At 40.7% G+C, this 13,980-nt stretch overlaps 1 protein-coding gene across 9 annotated transcripts in view; it reads left to right on the top strand.

Moving 5' to 3' along the window:
- Nucleotides 1-13,980, top strand: part of ATRX (P-loop containing nucleoside triphosphate hydrolases superfamily protein) — a 110,164-nt gene that overhangs the window by 13,630 nt on the left and 82,554 nt on the right. For all 9 annotated transcript variants that reach the window (XM_088894850.1, XM_088894851.1, XM_010266557.3 and 6 more), the window contains 2 exons: nucleotides 1,550-1,740; nucleotides 1,826-2,069. In XM_088894850.1, the coding sequence (XP_088750976.1) occupies nucleotides 1,550-1,740; nucleotides 1,826-2,069 (435 nt within the window). The remainder of the gene's footprint in view (nucleotides 1-1,549; nucleotides 1,741-1,825; nucleotides 2,070-13,980) is intronic.

Consider the following 13,980-nt stretch of genomic DNA (forward strand, 5'->3'; position numbering starts at 1 on the left):
TGCACCTTAACTTCCTTTTTAGTTGTTGTTAATAGAAATTGAACTTTTATTAATGATATAAAGAAGGTAGTGGGAGGTCCACAATCTAGATTTCCAATTAGCTATACAGCATCCTATCCATTGTGCTAAATTCTTACTGAAAGAAATATAGATGTCGAGTTTGGTGTTGGTATGTTTGTGATGCAGGAGGAAGGAAGAAAAACTGGTTTTTTCTTTTTTGAAAAAAATTATGTACTTTATTTTATGTGAGTAGGGGTATTTTGGTGAATTTGCATCTCCTTGGGGGGGGGGTGTGATATTAGTTTGATTGTCTGTTCATAGTTTATTTGCATTTAAAATTTCCAAATCATTTGTTAAGTAGTTTAGAAATTATAGAATTTTATTATGTTAGTGGCAATTGTAATTGTTTTTCCTAGTTCTAGTAGGATTGGCCACCTCTATTGTGTCTAATATATGTGTATAGTGAAAAAAACATAAAAGATGTTGAATGAAGTTTATTTGAGATCTTACAGCTTATGCTATGTGTGGTGAGTGATTCCCATGCCCTACAGTGATTTTGAGTTTTCTCTCATCTTTCTCTCTCTATTGCCTTTTTCTTCATTCAAGAAGCCAATGCATCCTTCAACTGCCATAGTCTCTCCTTCAATATGTATTCATTTAGCATTTTTAAAGGATTGTAAATTGATCTAGGTTGGGTTCTCTTTATTTTCATTGAAATCAAAATTTTCATAAATGGTAACCCAATCATTTCTTCTTTTTCTTTTGTCAAACCGTGTCCAATTACATCCATATTTCACATGTCATCCCTCCAAATATCATCCCAAAATTTGACTTGGATCTCTAGATTCTATTAATCTTGAATTTTATCCACAATGCTAGTATTTTATCCTTTAGTGAAAATATATTTGAAACATGACCAAACTTGGTCTCCCTTCACAACTATCCATTCTAGTCCTACATAAAAATTCCTATCTCAAATCTATTTTCCTAATTTTGAATAATTGTCAATTTCTAGAAAACATAAAATCCTATTTTTCAGACACCTATGACTAAAAAATAAATTTAAAAAAACTCAAAGAATGCTGGTATACTATCATCTCAAATTTCTGAAATTTGCATAGGAATCAGAAAACTGGTTTAATTCTCCATGGATTATTTCCTTGCTTTGTCTGCATCACCATCTTATGAACGTTTGTTTTCATTGAAATGCTTTTGCCTAGTCTACTCTTGTTCTGTTTTCACTGATATGTTTGCATACTAATGGGTATATATGTAGTTAATTATTCATATTAGGAGCATTCTAATTTTTAAGATTTCATTCCCCACCCCTGGGGGAGGAAATAGAAAGAAAAAAGTAGTGATATTTCTTAGATATGCATCCTAAGGCAAACTGTTGTCTGGTAATGAAATCTATTTCTAGTTGCAATGCTAAGTTGCAATGCTAAGTTGCTGAGCTAGCTACTTGTTTTCACAACCATGTGAGTCTCAACTTCTTTTGTGTTATATCTTTTGTGCACTTCCTGTATTTGTTTACATGCTTTTCTCACAGGAACAACTTGATGGGGCTGGTATTGAACTCCCAAGCCTTTATAAATGGATTGAGAGTCAGGCTCCCAATGGTTGCAGCACTGAGGCATGGATGAAAAGGACTCACTGGGTGGGATCTCAAGTAACAACTGACATTACTAACTCAATTTTAGATGCAGAAAAATTTCTTCAATCCCATCGGCCTGTCAGGAGGTTTGATTCCACCCTTTATCATTGTCTTTTTGGGGTTCGGCACTGGTTAAAACATAACTTTATGTTGGTGTACTTTTGTGTCCAGACAACATGGTAGGCTTTTGGAAGAAGGTGCAAGTGGATTTCTGGGAAGAAAGCTTGCAAGTGAAGACAATAAAGAAATTGTAAGAGAAAATTCAGAAGCTGATTGGTCTGTGTTCAACAAAATCATTCAATCTCAGCGTGTTGATGGTACTTCATTTGGTAGCAAGCATTGGGCATCTGTTTACTTAGCTAGTACACCACAACAAGCAGCAAATTTGGGGCTCAAGTTGCCAGGAGTTGATGAGGTTGGTAATCTGGGTTTTAGATGTTTAGTTAGTAGTTTATTCTTGTTTTTGATCAATAACTGAAATTCATTAAAATAAGAAAAAGTATAAGGGTGTACAAGCAAGGGAGGGATAGACTGTCTTAACTCTCCCAGAATCAATACAAATTACAACAAAGCCGAAAGCAGTTGGTTCCTTCCCACCGCTTGTTTGGCCAATGTGTCAGCAAGTAATTGGTCTCTCTTTTAACCCACTGAAAAGAGACCTCCATATATTGTAACAGCCACCTGATTCTCCTTTTCTCATGGATGTAGTTCCACCACCCAGCATCCTCTTCCTTATGCAACCAATTGATAACTAATTTTGATTCCCCTTCCAATTACCAACTTACATATCTGCATGCCCTTAGCTTTCTGAATTCCTTCCATAGCAGCAAAAGTTTCAGCCCTTAAAGAATCATCTACCTCAATTCGACCAGAATAAAATGCAATGATATTACATCTTCATTCCTGAAAACTCCTTCAATGCCTGAAGGACCTGGATTACCTAGCTGCTGTCGCCAAAGTTCAGTTTTACAGATCCTACCTCAGGACGGGACCACATAGGTCTGACAACCTCCTTCATAGGAGCCGAGTCAGCTCCTATTTCTCATGTCTTTTTTGGGACAAAAATGTTTGAGAAGGGGAAGCTGCCATATTTTCTTCTACCATTTGGCAGTTGATGGTTTGGTGCATATAGCTGAATGCAGGAATAAGAAACTGGTTTTTATCTTTTATTTTGGTTGTTCAGTTTATTACCATCTTTTTTTTTTTTTCTGAGAAGTAGGTTTTGTATCCCTTCAATCAATTTTCGCTTTAAAAAAAGAAGATGCCCTTTTTTGTTTGTGCTCTCAATGGGTCTGCTATGGTCTGGGTCTAGGTAGAATGGCTCCTGACCTGATAAATAAATGTGCAGAACCAGTCCTGAATCCAACCCTAGACAACCTTTGTTACAGAATCGTAACCTATCCAATTATTATTTGGGACTGACCTGATAAGACCAGATTATAATTGACTGTTTATTTTTAACTTGTAATTTGACAATAACCTGCAAATTTGTCAAATTGATACATTTGGAAATGATAATATGCTAATATTACAATCATATCACGAGAAACAATGTATTAGACTGGTGTTATCTTTTTAATATGCTAATTTGGGTCTTTATTTGGTTTGGAACAAGCAAAACTGATCCTGACCCAATTATAATGACATAATGTTAAAACTCAGAACTGACCCAATTATAATCAGGACAAGTGAAGTGGAACCAGACCCTATATAATTGGATAGGATCTGTTCAGTCTACCTTTATGGCTCTTGCTTGTTGGGTTATCTGGAAATACTTTGTATGCTTATTCAGCACCAGCTTGTGCTTGGTTGTGTTTTGTTGGGAATAGTGTCTTGAACTCAAGGAAGTCATGCAAATATCTTCTTGGTAGTTTCACTATTTGTTTTAACTTTTTCTTTGTCATACAGGGTAAATCCCTTCTACATCAACTATGATTTATTTTGGGGTATTTTTTTAGAGAGAGAATTTAGTCCCTAACAGTAGGTTTTTTGCTAGATATTCGGTGTTCCCTAGTTGTGCATTTTGGGTTCTAAATGGGCTTATATGTTGCATTCTAGGTTTTTGGTTTTTTAGTGTAGGTATTCATTTGTTAGATTACGGAAGTGTAAGGATTTTTCTTGGGAAGGATATGAGTAGGGATGGCAATTTTACCCACAAAACCGGGTCCCCGATCCGCCCCGCCCCGAATGGGGCCAGTTTTCCCCGGTCACAAATGCATACGGGTCGGGTTCGGGGAATTTTTTTTGCCCCAAACCGGGAATGGGACGGGGATGAGTTCTGCCTATAAATCCCCGAACCTGCCCTGACCCCGGTTTTAATTTACAACTACACACACACACACACACACATATATATAATGTATTAAACGTATTAGGGTAAGAGTAATTTGACTAAATTCGTGTTTCTTGAATTCCTGTTTCGTCTTCTTCAGTTTCACTGTTCAACCTTCACTTAGCGCAGAGACCTTCATCCTTCGCACAACCGCCGACCACCGGGCATCACCGCCACCATAGAACCGCTGACCACTGGCTGCTGACCGCCGTAGCACAGAGCTGCGGCTCAATCTGCAACCATATTCAGTTCAGTCTTCGTCTTAGAGACTTCTCAATTTCTTAGTCTGCAATCTTCTTCCGTTCTTGCTCTCCGTTTGTCCACCAACCGCCGGGCACTGTCGCCACTGTAGAATGGCCGGCCTCCGGCTGCCGACCGCTGTAGCACAAAGGTGCAGCTCAGTCTGCAATCGCCAATTCGTCTTCAACCTTTCTCGGTCTGCAATCTTCTTCGATCTTTCTTGCTCTCCATTCGTCTGCTGACCGTTGCATCAAGATCAGGTCCAAGCTCCTCATTGTCCAACAGTTGAGGGTTTCTGAAAGACTGTCCTGCTAATTGAATCAAAACAGAACAAACGAATGGCATTTTAGGTTCTTGTAAACTGAAATGTCATGCGGCCTTTCATGGAAACCCTTCCTCTGATTTACATCTCTGCTCCATTCCATTTCATCGATCTCTTTTGGCTTTTAGGCCAGCATCTCTGCAAGCTCGTCCTCCAACTTACCCATTGAAACAGTCATCGAGGCGGAGAAATATCGGGGATTACCCGTCCCCAGATCATTGATTGCGGGGCGGGTACATGTCAGGGATTCCCCATCCCCAACGGGGCCGGGGATGGGTGCGGGGATTTAAGCTACGGGGCGGGGACGGGGAGTGGGTGCCCCGTTGCCATCCCTATATATGAGTTTGGGGAGCGTTTTTCTTGGGAAGAAAATTTCTCTTCAGGATTTATTTATACTTTTCTTTAAGTTTGCAGTTTGCACTGCTCAACACAACTCAACATAGTTTTTTCCCAACTAAATGTGTTTGGCTCCATGAATCCTGTTCCATTATTCGTTTGTATTGGGTACCATGTTTATTATTGAATTACAGGCCCTTGAATCTTTCTCTCTACTTCAATGCATGTCCCTCGTAGCCTTCCATTGACTCTTCTTGATGATTTTCTTGTTCTTTATGTCCATTGTTGAATTACAGGCCTTAAATATATCATCTTACGTCATCTCATCATGTCTTTATTGTTAAATTACTTCTTACTGGTTTCATAGTTGATCTTTCACATCTTAAATGGAAAATTTTATTTGTTATCCTTCTTAATCTCCTTCATGGGATTTACTTACTGTATCTAATAGGTTATTTATGTAATTGTACTATATTTTTTAGCATGTTTTCCTTGTTCTAGAAATTGAATGCAAGGTTAAAACATATTAGTGACTCACTCTTGAGACTAATCCAGATTCCTTGGAAGTACAATTGAAATTTGACCTTATTTGTTTTTGAAAAAGTACATACATATATATGGCTGGCTTGTGGTTGGTTTATTGGTTTGTGTAGAAGACTCTCTTTGTGAAGGTCAATTGGGGTTAAAGCTGTTTTGGAGTCGATTTGGGTCATATCTGTGTAATAAAATATGCTAGCATTCTAGGTTGCTCAATTTATCAGTACTTCAACCTTGAGCTGAAGTAAACCTTGGGGGGAGAACCATTACCATTAGGTCTTTCTCCAACCTTCTTTGTTGTTTGACTTTTTAGAGTATCAGTGCCACAAAGTAGAGAAAATTATGAAAAACTTGCTTCGAGAATCAGGCATACTCCCATAAAGATAACTTAATCAATAGGGATTTGGTGAGCAAATTAAATGAAGAGTGTGGGGACCACAATTCTTGCACAATAAGTCTTAGGGAAGTTTAGCTGCCAACTTCAAGGTGCCTTTGTTGAAGGGAGACAGATTGTAGACAATGTTTTAAAAGGCGTGGGAGGCATATGCTTGGAGGCGCGCCTCTAGGCGAGGCAGCCTCAGAATGCCCTGAGGTGTATGCCAATGGCATTGACACCTCTGAGGTGTATTTCTCATGTGTTTTTTCATGAGGTGTGCTAGGGGGAAGAAAAGTATGCCTCTGGCATGCTCGCTCGCATCCGCTTCGACAAGGTCCCCCCTTCTCAACTAGTGCTATGGATTCTTCATTCTCATTATTATAAAAGGTTTTATTAAAAATAAAGGAAAATGAGATCCTCCTTCCTCTTCTTCCTCCTCTCCTTGTCACCCCCCTTGAGGAGGCTTGTGGCTCCTTGTGTTTGGGATGCTTATGCCTCTTACATTTTGAACTACACCTCACGCCTCTAGGTAGTGGACCACCTCACATCACACCTCTGTGCTTTAAAACATTGATTGTAGATCATATATTGGTGGCAAATGGTTGTGTAGCAGAGAAGGGGAGGAGGAGAGGGAAGGGCTTGGTGTGCAAATTGGACTTAGAGAAGGCCTATGCCTTTGTGAATTGGTCTTTTCTTTTAGAAATCATGGAGAAAATTTGTTTGGGGGAGCGTGGAGGATGTGAATGAAGGGTTGCTTAAGCTTATTGCAGTACTCAATACCGATTAATGGTGTGGATAGAGATTACTTTCTAGCGAAAAGAGGGTTGAGGCAAGGTGATCCCCTATCTCCCTTTTCACCATAATTTCTGATGTTTTAATTAGGATGGTCTTGGAGGCTAACCAAAGTAACCTATTTAGAGGATGGAGGGTAGGAAGCCTAGAGTTGATAGTCACACAATTACAGTTTGCAGATGACATTGTTTTATCATGTGAGGGAGGTAATTAGGAGAATATAAGATCTCAGATTTCTTTAGTTCCTTTGAATCGGTCTCCAAATTGAAGATCAATTGGGGAAAGAGTTGTATAGCAGGGGTCAACTTGCAAGATGAAAATATGAGAGTAATAAAAAGAGATGAAAATATGAGAGTGCTAGTTGAGGTTTTGGGGTGTGAGGTTAAATAGTAGCCATTGGAATATTTAAGGCTACCTGTCTACTTATCTATAGGTGGAATAGTCCTAATTAGGGTAACCTTAGCAAACCTACCAGTCTACTTCCTGTGCACCTTTAGAATTCCAGCTAGGATAGTAGGGAAATTAATGAAATTTATGAGGGATTTTCTCCAGGAGCTTGGGAAGGAAAAAAGGCACCACCTAGTGAAGTGGGAACAAGTCAGCAAAACAAAGAAAAGGGAGTTCTAGGACTTGGGAATGTAGTTCAAATAAATACTTCTTCGTTAGTAAAGTGACTTTGGAGGCTTCTATCGGAAAGAGAGAGGCTGTGGCAGAAGGTTATAGAAAGCATTATAGGCTGATGAACAATGGTTGGGAAGCAAAGATAGCTCCTATATTGAAATTGTGCTCTCCTTGGAAAGCAATACAAGAGGTATATCCAATCTTAATCTCATCAGATTTGATGTGGTGTGTGGTTCTAGGGTACTCTTTTGGGAAGATCTAAGGTTGGGTGATACTCCTTGAACTTTTCCAAAGCTTCTTGATGACTGATTTAATATGGATGCGAAATGAAGTGGCACACTCCTCTAAGAAGAAAGAAAGGAAGGTGATGGAGTTGAAGCACCCATCTCTTTATAAAATGAAGCTGAATATGGTGGGAGCATTGATAGAGCAAATAACAATTGGAGTGGTGCTTTGGGTTTAAGAAAGAGAGTAGTTCAAAGACATTTGTTCTGATGGGAGATGGAGAATAGGTTTGTAGAAGTTGCAAGATGAAGGAAAGTGATGAAGATTGAAACAAAAGATCTCATATTTGAATAGATATGAATCAGAGGCCAGCAGAGCTTGAAGATTAGGGAGGCAAAGAAAAATACAATACTGTTGGAAAGTGATCAAATGGATGTAGAAGTTTGTTTCAGAAGCAAGTTCTAAAGGTAAACAAATGAACTTTATGAAGTTCAACCTTGATGGAAGAAAGAGTTATGAGTTGGAATGCAAAAAGAATGCAAAAGGATGCTACATAACTCTGCAGGAATTCTTTGGAGGAAGAAAGAAGCAGTTGGTTTGCTTCCCAGAAAGTAGAAGGGGTAATGGATGGAAGGTAGTAGCAGAGGTACTGAGTGACTTTACTCAGCAGCTGAAAACAATACAAGTAGAGGCTGTAGCAAGGAAAAGAAAGGGGGTAAACAAAAGAGAGGAAGAACCCATTGATAGGAAATGGATAATTGCAGAAAAAGGAAAAAGAAGTTGTAAACTGGTAGCAACAGTAGAAAAAGAGGATTGGGGGAAGAAATTTGTGGTGGAAACTTCAAGTCCACCAAAGGATCGGAGAGGTATCGCTCAGGCGATATTCAGAGAATTAAACCTGCAAAAGCCGATGGTGATTACTCCTTATGAATTTTGTAAAGCTTTGATAGATCTGGGTGAAGACAAAGTAGAGGTTTAAGCTTTAAACATTCACTTAGAGGTTGGTGGTGCTACAGTCTTGAAATGGTGTCCTCTCTCTAATACCAAATGTTTTGAGATTGAAGGCAATGTAATAGTTAGATTGCTTGGGTTACTATTCAATCTCTGGAAGGAGGAAGTATTACAGTCAATAGCTGTAATCTGTGATGCAAAATTAGAAGGTGTTTTTGATTGCGATCTCCATTCAGTTGCAGTGATGTTAGGTGGTGTTAAACCCAGTGACATTCCAAGGAAGATAGAGGATGTTTCAGAGGGTTTAGTATACCCCGTTTTCTTGCTACCTCCATTGAAGCCCAGCTATGGAAGGAGGGAAGAAGGGGCAGAACAGGCCTGGTTGCTTGGTTTGCAAGGCAGAATAGTCACTACAAAAGAGGCTAAGTCATCTGAGGTAACCATGAAAAAAGAGAATAATTTAACCACTTGGGGAAAGTCTGCATGACAGGGTGGGCTGAGGGATGGCAGGTCCTATGTTTAGTCGGCAAGGGTTCAAGTGTCAAGCCGGTCTTGTGAGTCGGTTTGTTCTGGTCCATTGAACCGAGGCCAGTCACATGTTGTTTTAAGTGAACACGTGACTGGTAATGAGGTTGGGGGGCTGTCCTTGGCCCATAAAAAATTAATGGGTCTCTTTTAAGTAGGCACGCGACCAAAGGAAATGGGGAGATGATGGACCAAAAAGATGGTCTATCATCGTCCTCCTCGAGCAAATCTCATCTACTGGCTGCAGGAGAGAAAGTTTGGTAGGTTTCTGTCTACCACAGGAGCTTCTTCGAGGGAGCTTAGTCCTCCTACAAAGAAAGAAAAGGGAGGAATGGCTTGATGCTCAAAAAAGGTAATCCACTTTACTGCATTTCAATTATTTATAGCCCTTTACATCACATGGGGGACTAATTCAGTTGCAACTAACTAGCTGACGTGGCCCTCTCACATAGGTATTTGGATAAGGCTGTATGGGTATCATGCTTCTGGGCTGCGCGGTGGTAGTGGACCGAGCTGTGTTCCTATCAACTCCCCCCTCCTTGAGATCAATCTTGTCTTCAAGATTGACATGGGGAAATTCCTGCTTCAATCGGGAGTATTCTTCCCAAGTGGCTTCCTCTTCAGGTAGGCTGCTCCATACGACCAAGGCCTCTTTGGTGTAGTATCTCCCTTTGCGAACCCAGCGGAAGTCTATCAGCTTGCGAGGCTCCATGACCATGACTCCCTCATCAGTGAAGGCTAGAAGGGTTGCCTGAGACTTGTCCCCTGGACCCACTTGTTTCTTGAGTAGTGATGCATGAAAGGGGTGGAGTTTGGATGATGGCGGGAGCTCCAACTTGTAGGCGACTGACCCAATTTTGTCCAAGACTTTGAAGGGTCCATAAAATTTGGGAGCTAGTTTCTCCCATGCTCGCTTGGCTATTGAGGTCTGTTGATAGGGCTGGAGCTTCAAGTAGACCATGTCTTCAGGTTGAAATTCCAAAGGACGATGCTTGTGGTCGTAAGCAGCTTTCATTATCTGCTGAGCTCGTTGTAAATTGCCCTTGAGCTCTTGCAAGATTAAGTCCCGACTGGTGAGATATTCATCCACTGCAGCTGCAGTAGTAGAGCCCGTCTGTTATGTGCCTTAGGAGAACTCACCCCTTAAAGCTAGCTGTTAGAGGGAGGGAACCTAGACACATATACACCCCACAACGACATCCCATACTACCGATGTGGGACTAATGAATCGTAACACTCCACGCTTCGCAGTCCTGGCGCTCACGTAGGCTGGCTTTGCACTAGTCCCCCTAGTCCCGACCGAACACTGCAATACCGACATCACCACCTGCGCCACACGATTGCAACTGGGAGGAGGCATAGTGTAGGCTCTAATATCATGTGGTAGGTTTCTGCCTACCACATGAGCTTCTTCGAGGGAGCTCAATCCTCCTACAGAAAGAAAGAGAAGAGAGGAATGGTTTGATGCTCAAAAAGGTAATCCACTTTACTGATTTCAATTATTTATAGCCCTTTACATCACATGGGGGACTAATTCAGTTGTAACTAACTAGCTGATGTGGCCCTCTCACATAGGTATTCGGATAAGGTTGTATGGGTGTCATGCTTCTGGGCTGCGCAGTGGTAGTGGGCCGAGCTGTGTTCCTATCAAAGTTAGTCGATGTGGAGTGGTCCAATTTGAGGTTCAAGAAGCACCCTTGACAGTGGAGACAAGGTGTTCCCTCATTCTGGCGATAGTAAATTAGAATAGTACAGACACATTTGATGTCTGTGCGACAGAGGAAGAAGGTAGCTCAGAATCAGAGTCTAAAGGCTCTTCAAGTATTGGAAGCGTGGAACTGTAAAATGCCAAATTTCTCAGTGCTGATGAGAGCCTTCACACCGAGCTTTTTGGAAAATGATGATTTGGATTTAATAGACTCAACCCAGAAGAAGCACTCTCAATTTCTCCCATTACCTAAGGAATTGGGGTTTACCGCAACTATTATGGAGGAGATGTAGGGGGCATTGGTTCTTAAATTTGTTCCCAGTTCGCTAGAGCAGCACAACATTGATAGAGGAATAGAGGAACATGACTTTACCTTGGTCACCGATCACAGGGTCATCAACCATGGGACAACATTTAAAGGCAAATTCTGATGCAAGGACTAAAACAACATTGGTTGAACACAATGGGAACCCACAATCATCTCTTTTGGAAGGATTAGCCACGACCTTGCCCCTTTGTGTTGCTCTTCAAGAGTCATTGACCTCTTCCCACAACCATTCAGGTAATATTGTCAATTCGTTTTATGTTACTAATGTGGGTTTCCTGCCTGGAACAAGTACTTTTGCCACTCAACTTGATGCAACAACCATGGATGGAAAGTATTTAATTGGGGATAAGGAGGGCAAAGAACAAGAGGAAGTGGTAAGGGGAAGAGAATCACAGGAAGAGGAGTTAGAGAAGATCTGGGATCAGATCTGTATGTCTTTGGAGGAGTATAAGAGAAAAGATGAAGAGGTAGGGAAGTATGAGTTTCAAGAAGGTTCAGTAAAAATAGGGGTTCAAAGTGGGAAAAAAGGTAGGGGATGAATCAATTATGGGAAAGATGTAGGAGGAATTAGAGAGGATTTGGGGACGTATTTGTGCTCTCCTTGAGGAGTATAGGCAAATAGAGGAATCTTTGGAGGAAAATCAAGGAATTTCGGAAAGGCAAAATAAAACAAAAGCAGCCTTAAGCAGATTTGGAACAATTAATAACCGAAGGAAGAAGAAAAGATCAGAGGTGGAAAGGTTGATATCAGATATAGAAGAAAATTTGGAATTTAGTGGAAGATGGGAGAGAAGGAAAGCCTCTAAGTAGAGGCATGGTCTCAGAAGGGGATGCCAAATCTCTTATCTCCATGAAAATCATCAGTTAGAATGTGAGGGGGTTGGGGAGTGCTAGGAAAAGAAGGCTGATTAAGGACCTGCTTAGAAGGGAAAGGCCAGATATAGTGATGCTACAAGAGACCAAATTAGCTGATATTGATAGAAGATGGGCATGAAGCATCTGGAAATCTAGAGGAATAAGTTGGGTTTCAGCACCTTCTTGGGGGGCTTCAGGGGGAATAGCTACCTTTTGGAGAGAGGATATGCTGGAAGTTTTGGAGGAGCTAGTAGGTATTTTTTTAGTGTCATTAAAATTCAAGATGGTAGAGGATTGATTTACTTGGGCTCTAACTAATATGTATGGACCAAGCAATTACAGAGAAAGGAATGAATTTTGGGAAGAACTTTATGGGATTCAAGGGCATTGGGATGGTCTGTGGTGCTTGGGGGGAGATTTCAATGTAATTCGATTTACGAATGAATCAAATAACCCCCAATAGGTCATTACAACTAGCATACGGAAATTCAACGATTTTATTAATAACTGCAAGTTAAAGGAATTCCCATTGCTGCAAACTCTCTATACTTGGTCCAACTTTCAGGAGACACCAACCTACTCTAAATTAGATAGGTTCATTTTCAATGAAAGCTGGGAAAATAAGTGGGCGGACTTGATAACAAGGGCTCTACCTAGAGTCGCATCTGACCATTGCCCCATTGGCCTAGGACAAGAGCCTTTTAGGCAAGGACCTCGACCCTTTAGGTTTGAGAACATTTGGTTGACTCATTCGGACTTAGTGAAGAAGGTTGAGGAATGGTGGAGAGAAGACCTAAGGGGGGTGAAGTGGAAAGGGGTAAGATTTCACAAAAAACTAAAAAGATTGAGAGCGCATGTGAAGGATTGGAATAGGGAGCATTTTGGGAGAATAGAAGAAATGAAATCCTCTATGTTGACCCTAATAGAGGAACATAATTCGAATGGCCATAAGCCCTTAGGATAGAGGTTGGCGATGGAATTGGAAAAGAGAGTTAGACGAAGTCATTTTGAGAGAAGAAATTTCTTAGAGGCAGAAGTCTAGTTGTAAGTGGATGAATGAAGGATATGGGAACACTAAAGTTCTTCATGACCTAGTCAATGGAAGGAGAAGGAAAAACCTAGTGTCCAAACTGGAAGTGGATGGAATAGTCTATGATACCCAAGAGAGGATAGCCAATTGTTTTGTTGACCATTTCAAATCCATTTTGAGGAGACCCCTAAGCCCTAGTGTGGAGTTGGAAGGTGTGACCTCACAGAGTCTTCCAGAAGAGAGTAGAAGCTGGCTGGAAAGGAATTTTGAGGAGGTAGAAATTAGAAAAGCTGTTTTTTCCATGGATAGATCTAAGCACTCGGGCTAGATGGGTTTACAATGGCTTTCTTTCAATATTGTTAGGATGTAGTCAAAGAAGATTTAATGGAGGTCTTCAAGAAATTTGAGAATAATCTAGTGATGAATCGGGGAATTAATGCTACTTTTTAGCCTTAATTCCCAAGAAGAAAGAGGCCAAGCATCCAAAGGACTTTAGACCTATCAGTTTGGTGACTAGTGTTTATAAGATTGTGGCAAAGGTCTTATCTTTGAGGAAAAAAAAGGTGCTTCCTTGTCTTTATTAGCCAAGCGCAAGGATCTTTTGTTCTGGGGAGACCAATTGTACATCAGATTCTAATAGCAAATGAATATGTGGAGGGGATGAGGAGATCGGGGCGTCAAGGTTTTGTTTGTAAACTAGATCTTGAAAAGGTCTATGACTTGGTGGATTGGGGATTCTTATCACTAGTGCTAAGGAAGTGTGAATTTGGGGATAAATGGTGCAAATGGATAAACGGTTGCCTTTCCAATTGCCATTATTCCATCCTAGTCAACAGGGTAGTTACTGATTTTTTTCCCAGCTAGTAGGGGTTTGAGGCAAGGTGATCCCATGTCACATTTCCTTTTCACTTTAGTCATTGATGCTTTTAGTAGACTCCTCTCAGAAGCGGCTAGAGCCGGATCTCTAAGAGGGTGGAGAATAGGTAGAGATAGAGTTTCAGTAACCCATCTCCAATTTGCAGACGACATAATAAACTTTTGTGAAGGTTGTGATTTGATGGAGGTAAGGAATCTAAAGGATTTAATAATTCACTTTGAGAGCCTCAAATTTGAAGGTAAATTTTGAGAAGAGCTGTGTTGTGGGAGTT

This window comes from Nelumbo nucifera, chromosome 1, assembly GCF_055504915.1.
Source record: "Nelumbo nucifera cultivar China Antique chromosome 1, China Antique-T2T, whole genome shotgun sequence".
NCBI classification, from domain to species: Eukaryota; Viridiplantae; Streptophyta; class Magnoliopsida; order Proteales; family Nelumbonaceae; genus Nelumbo; species Nelumbo nucifera.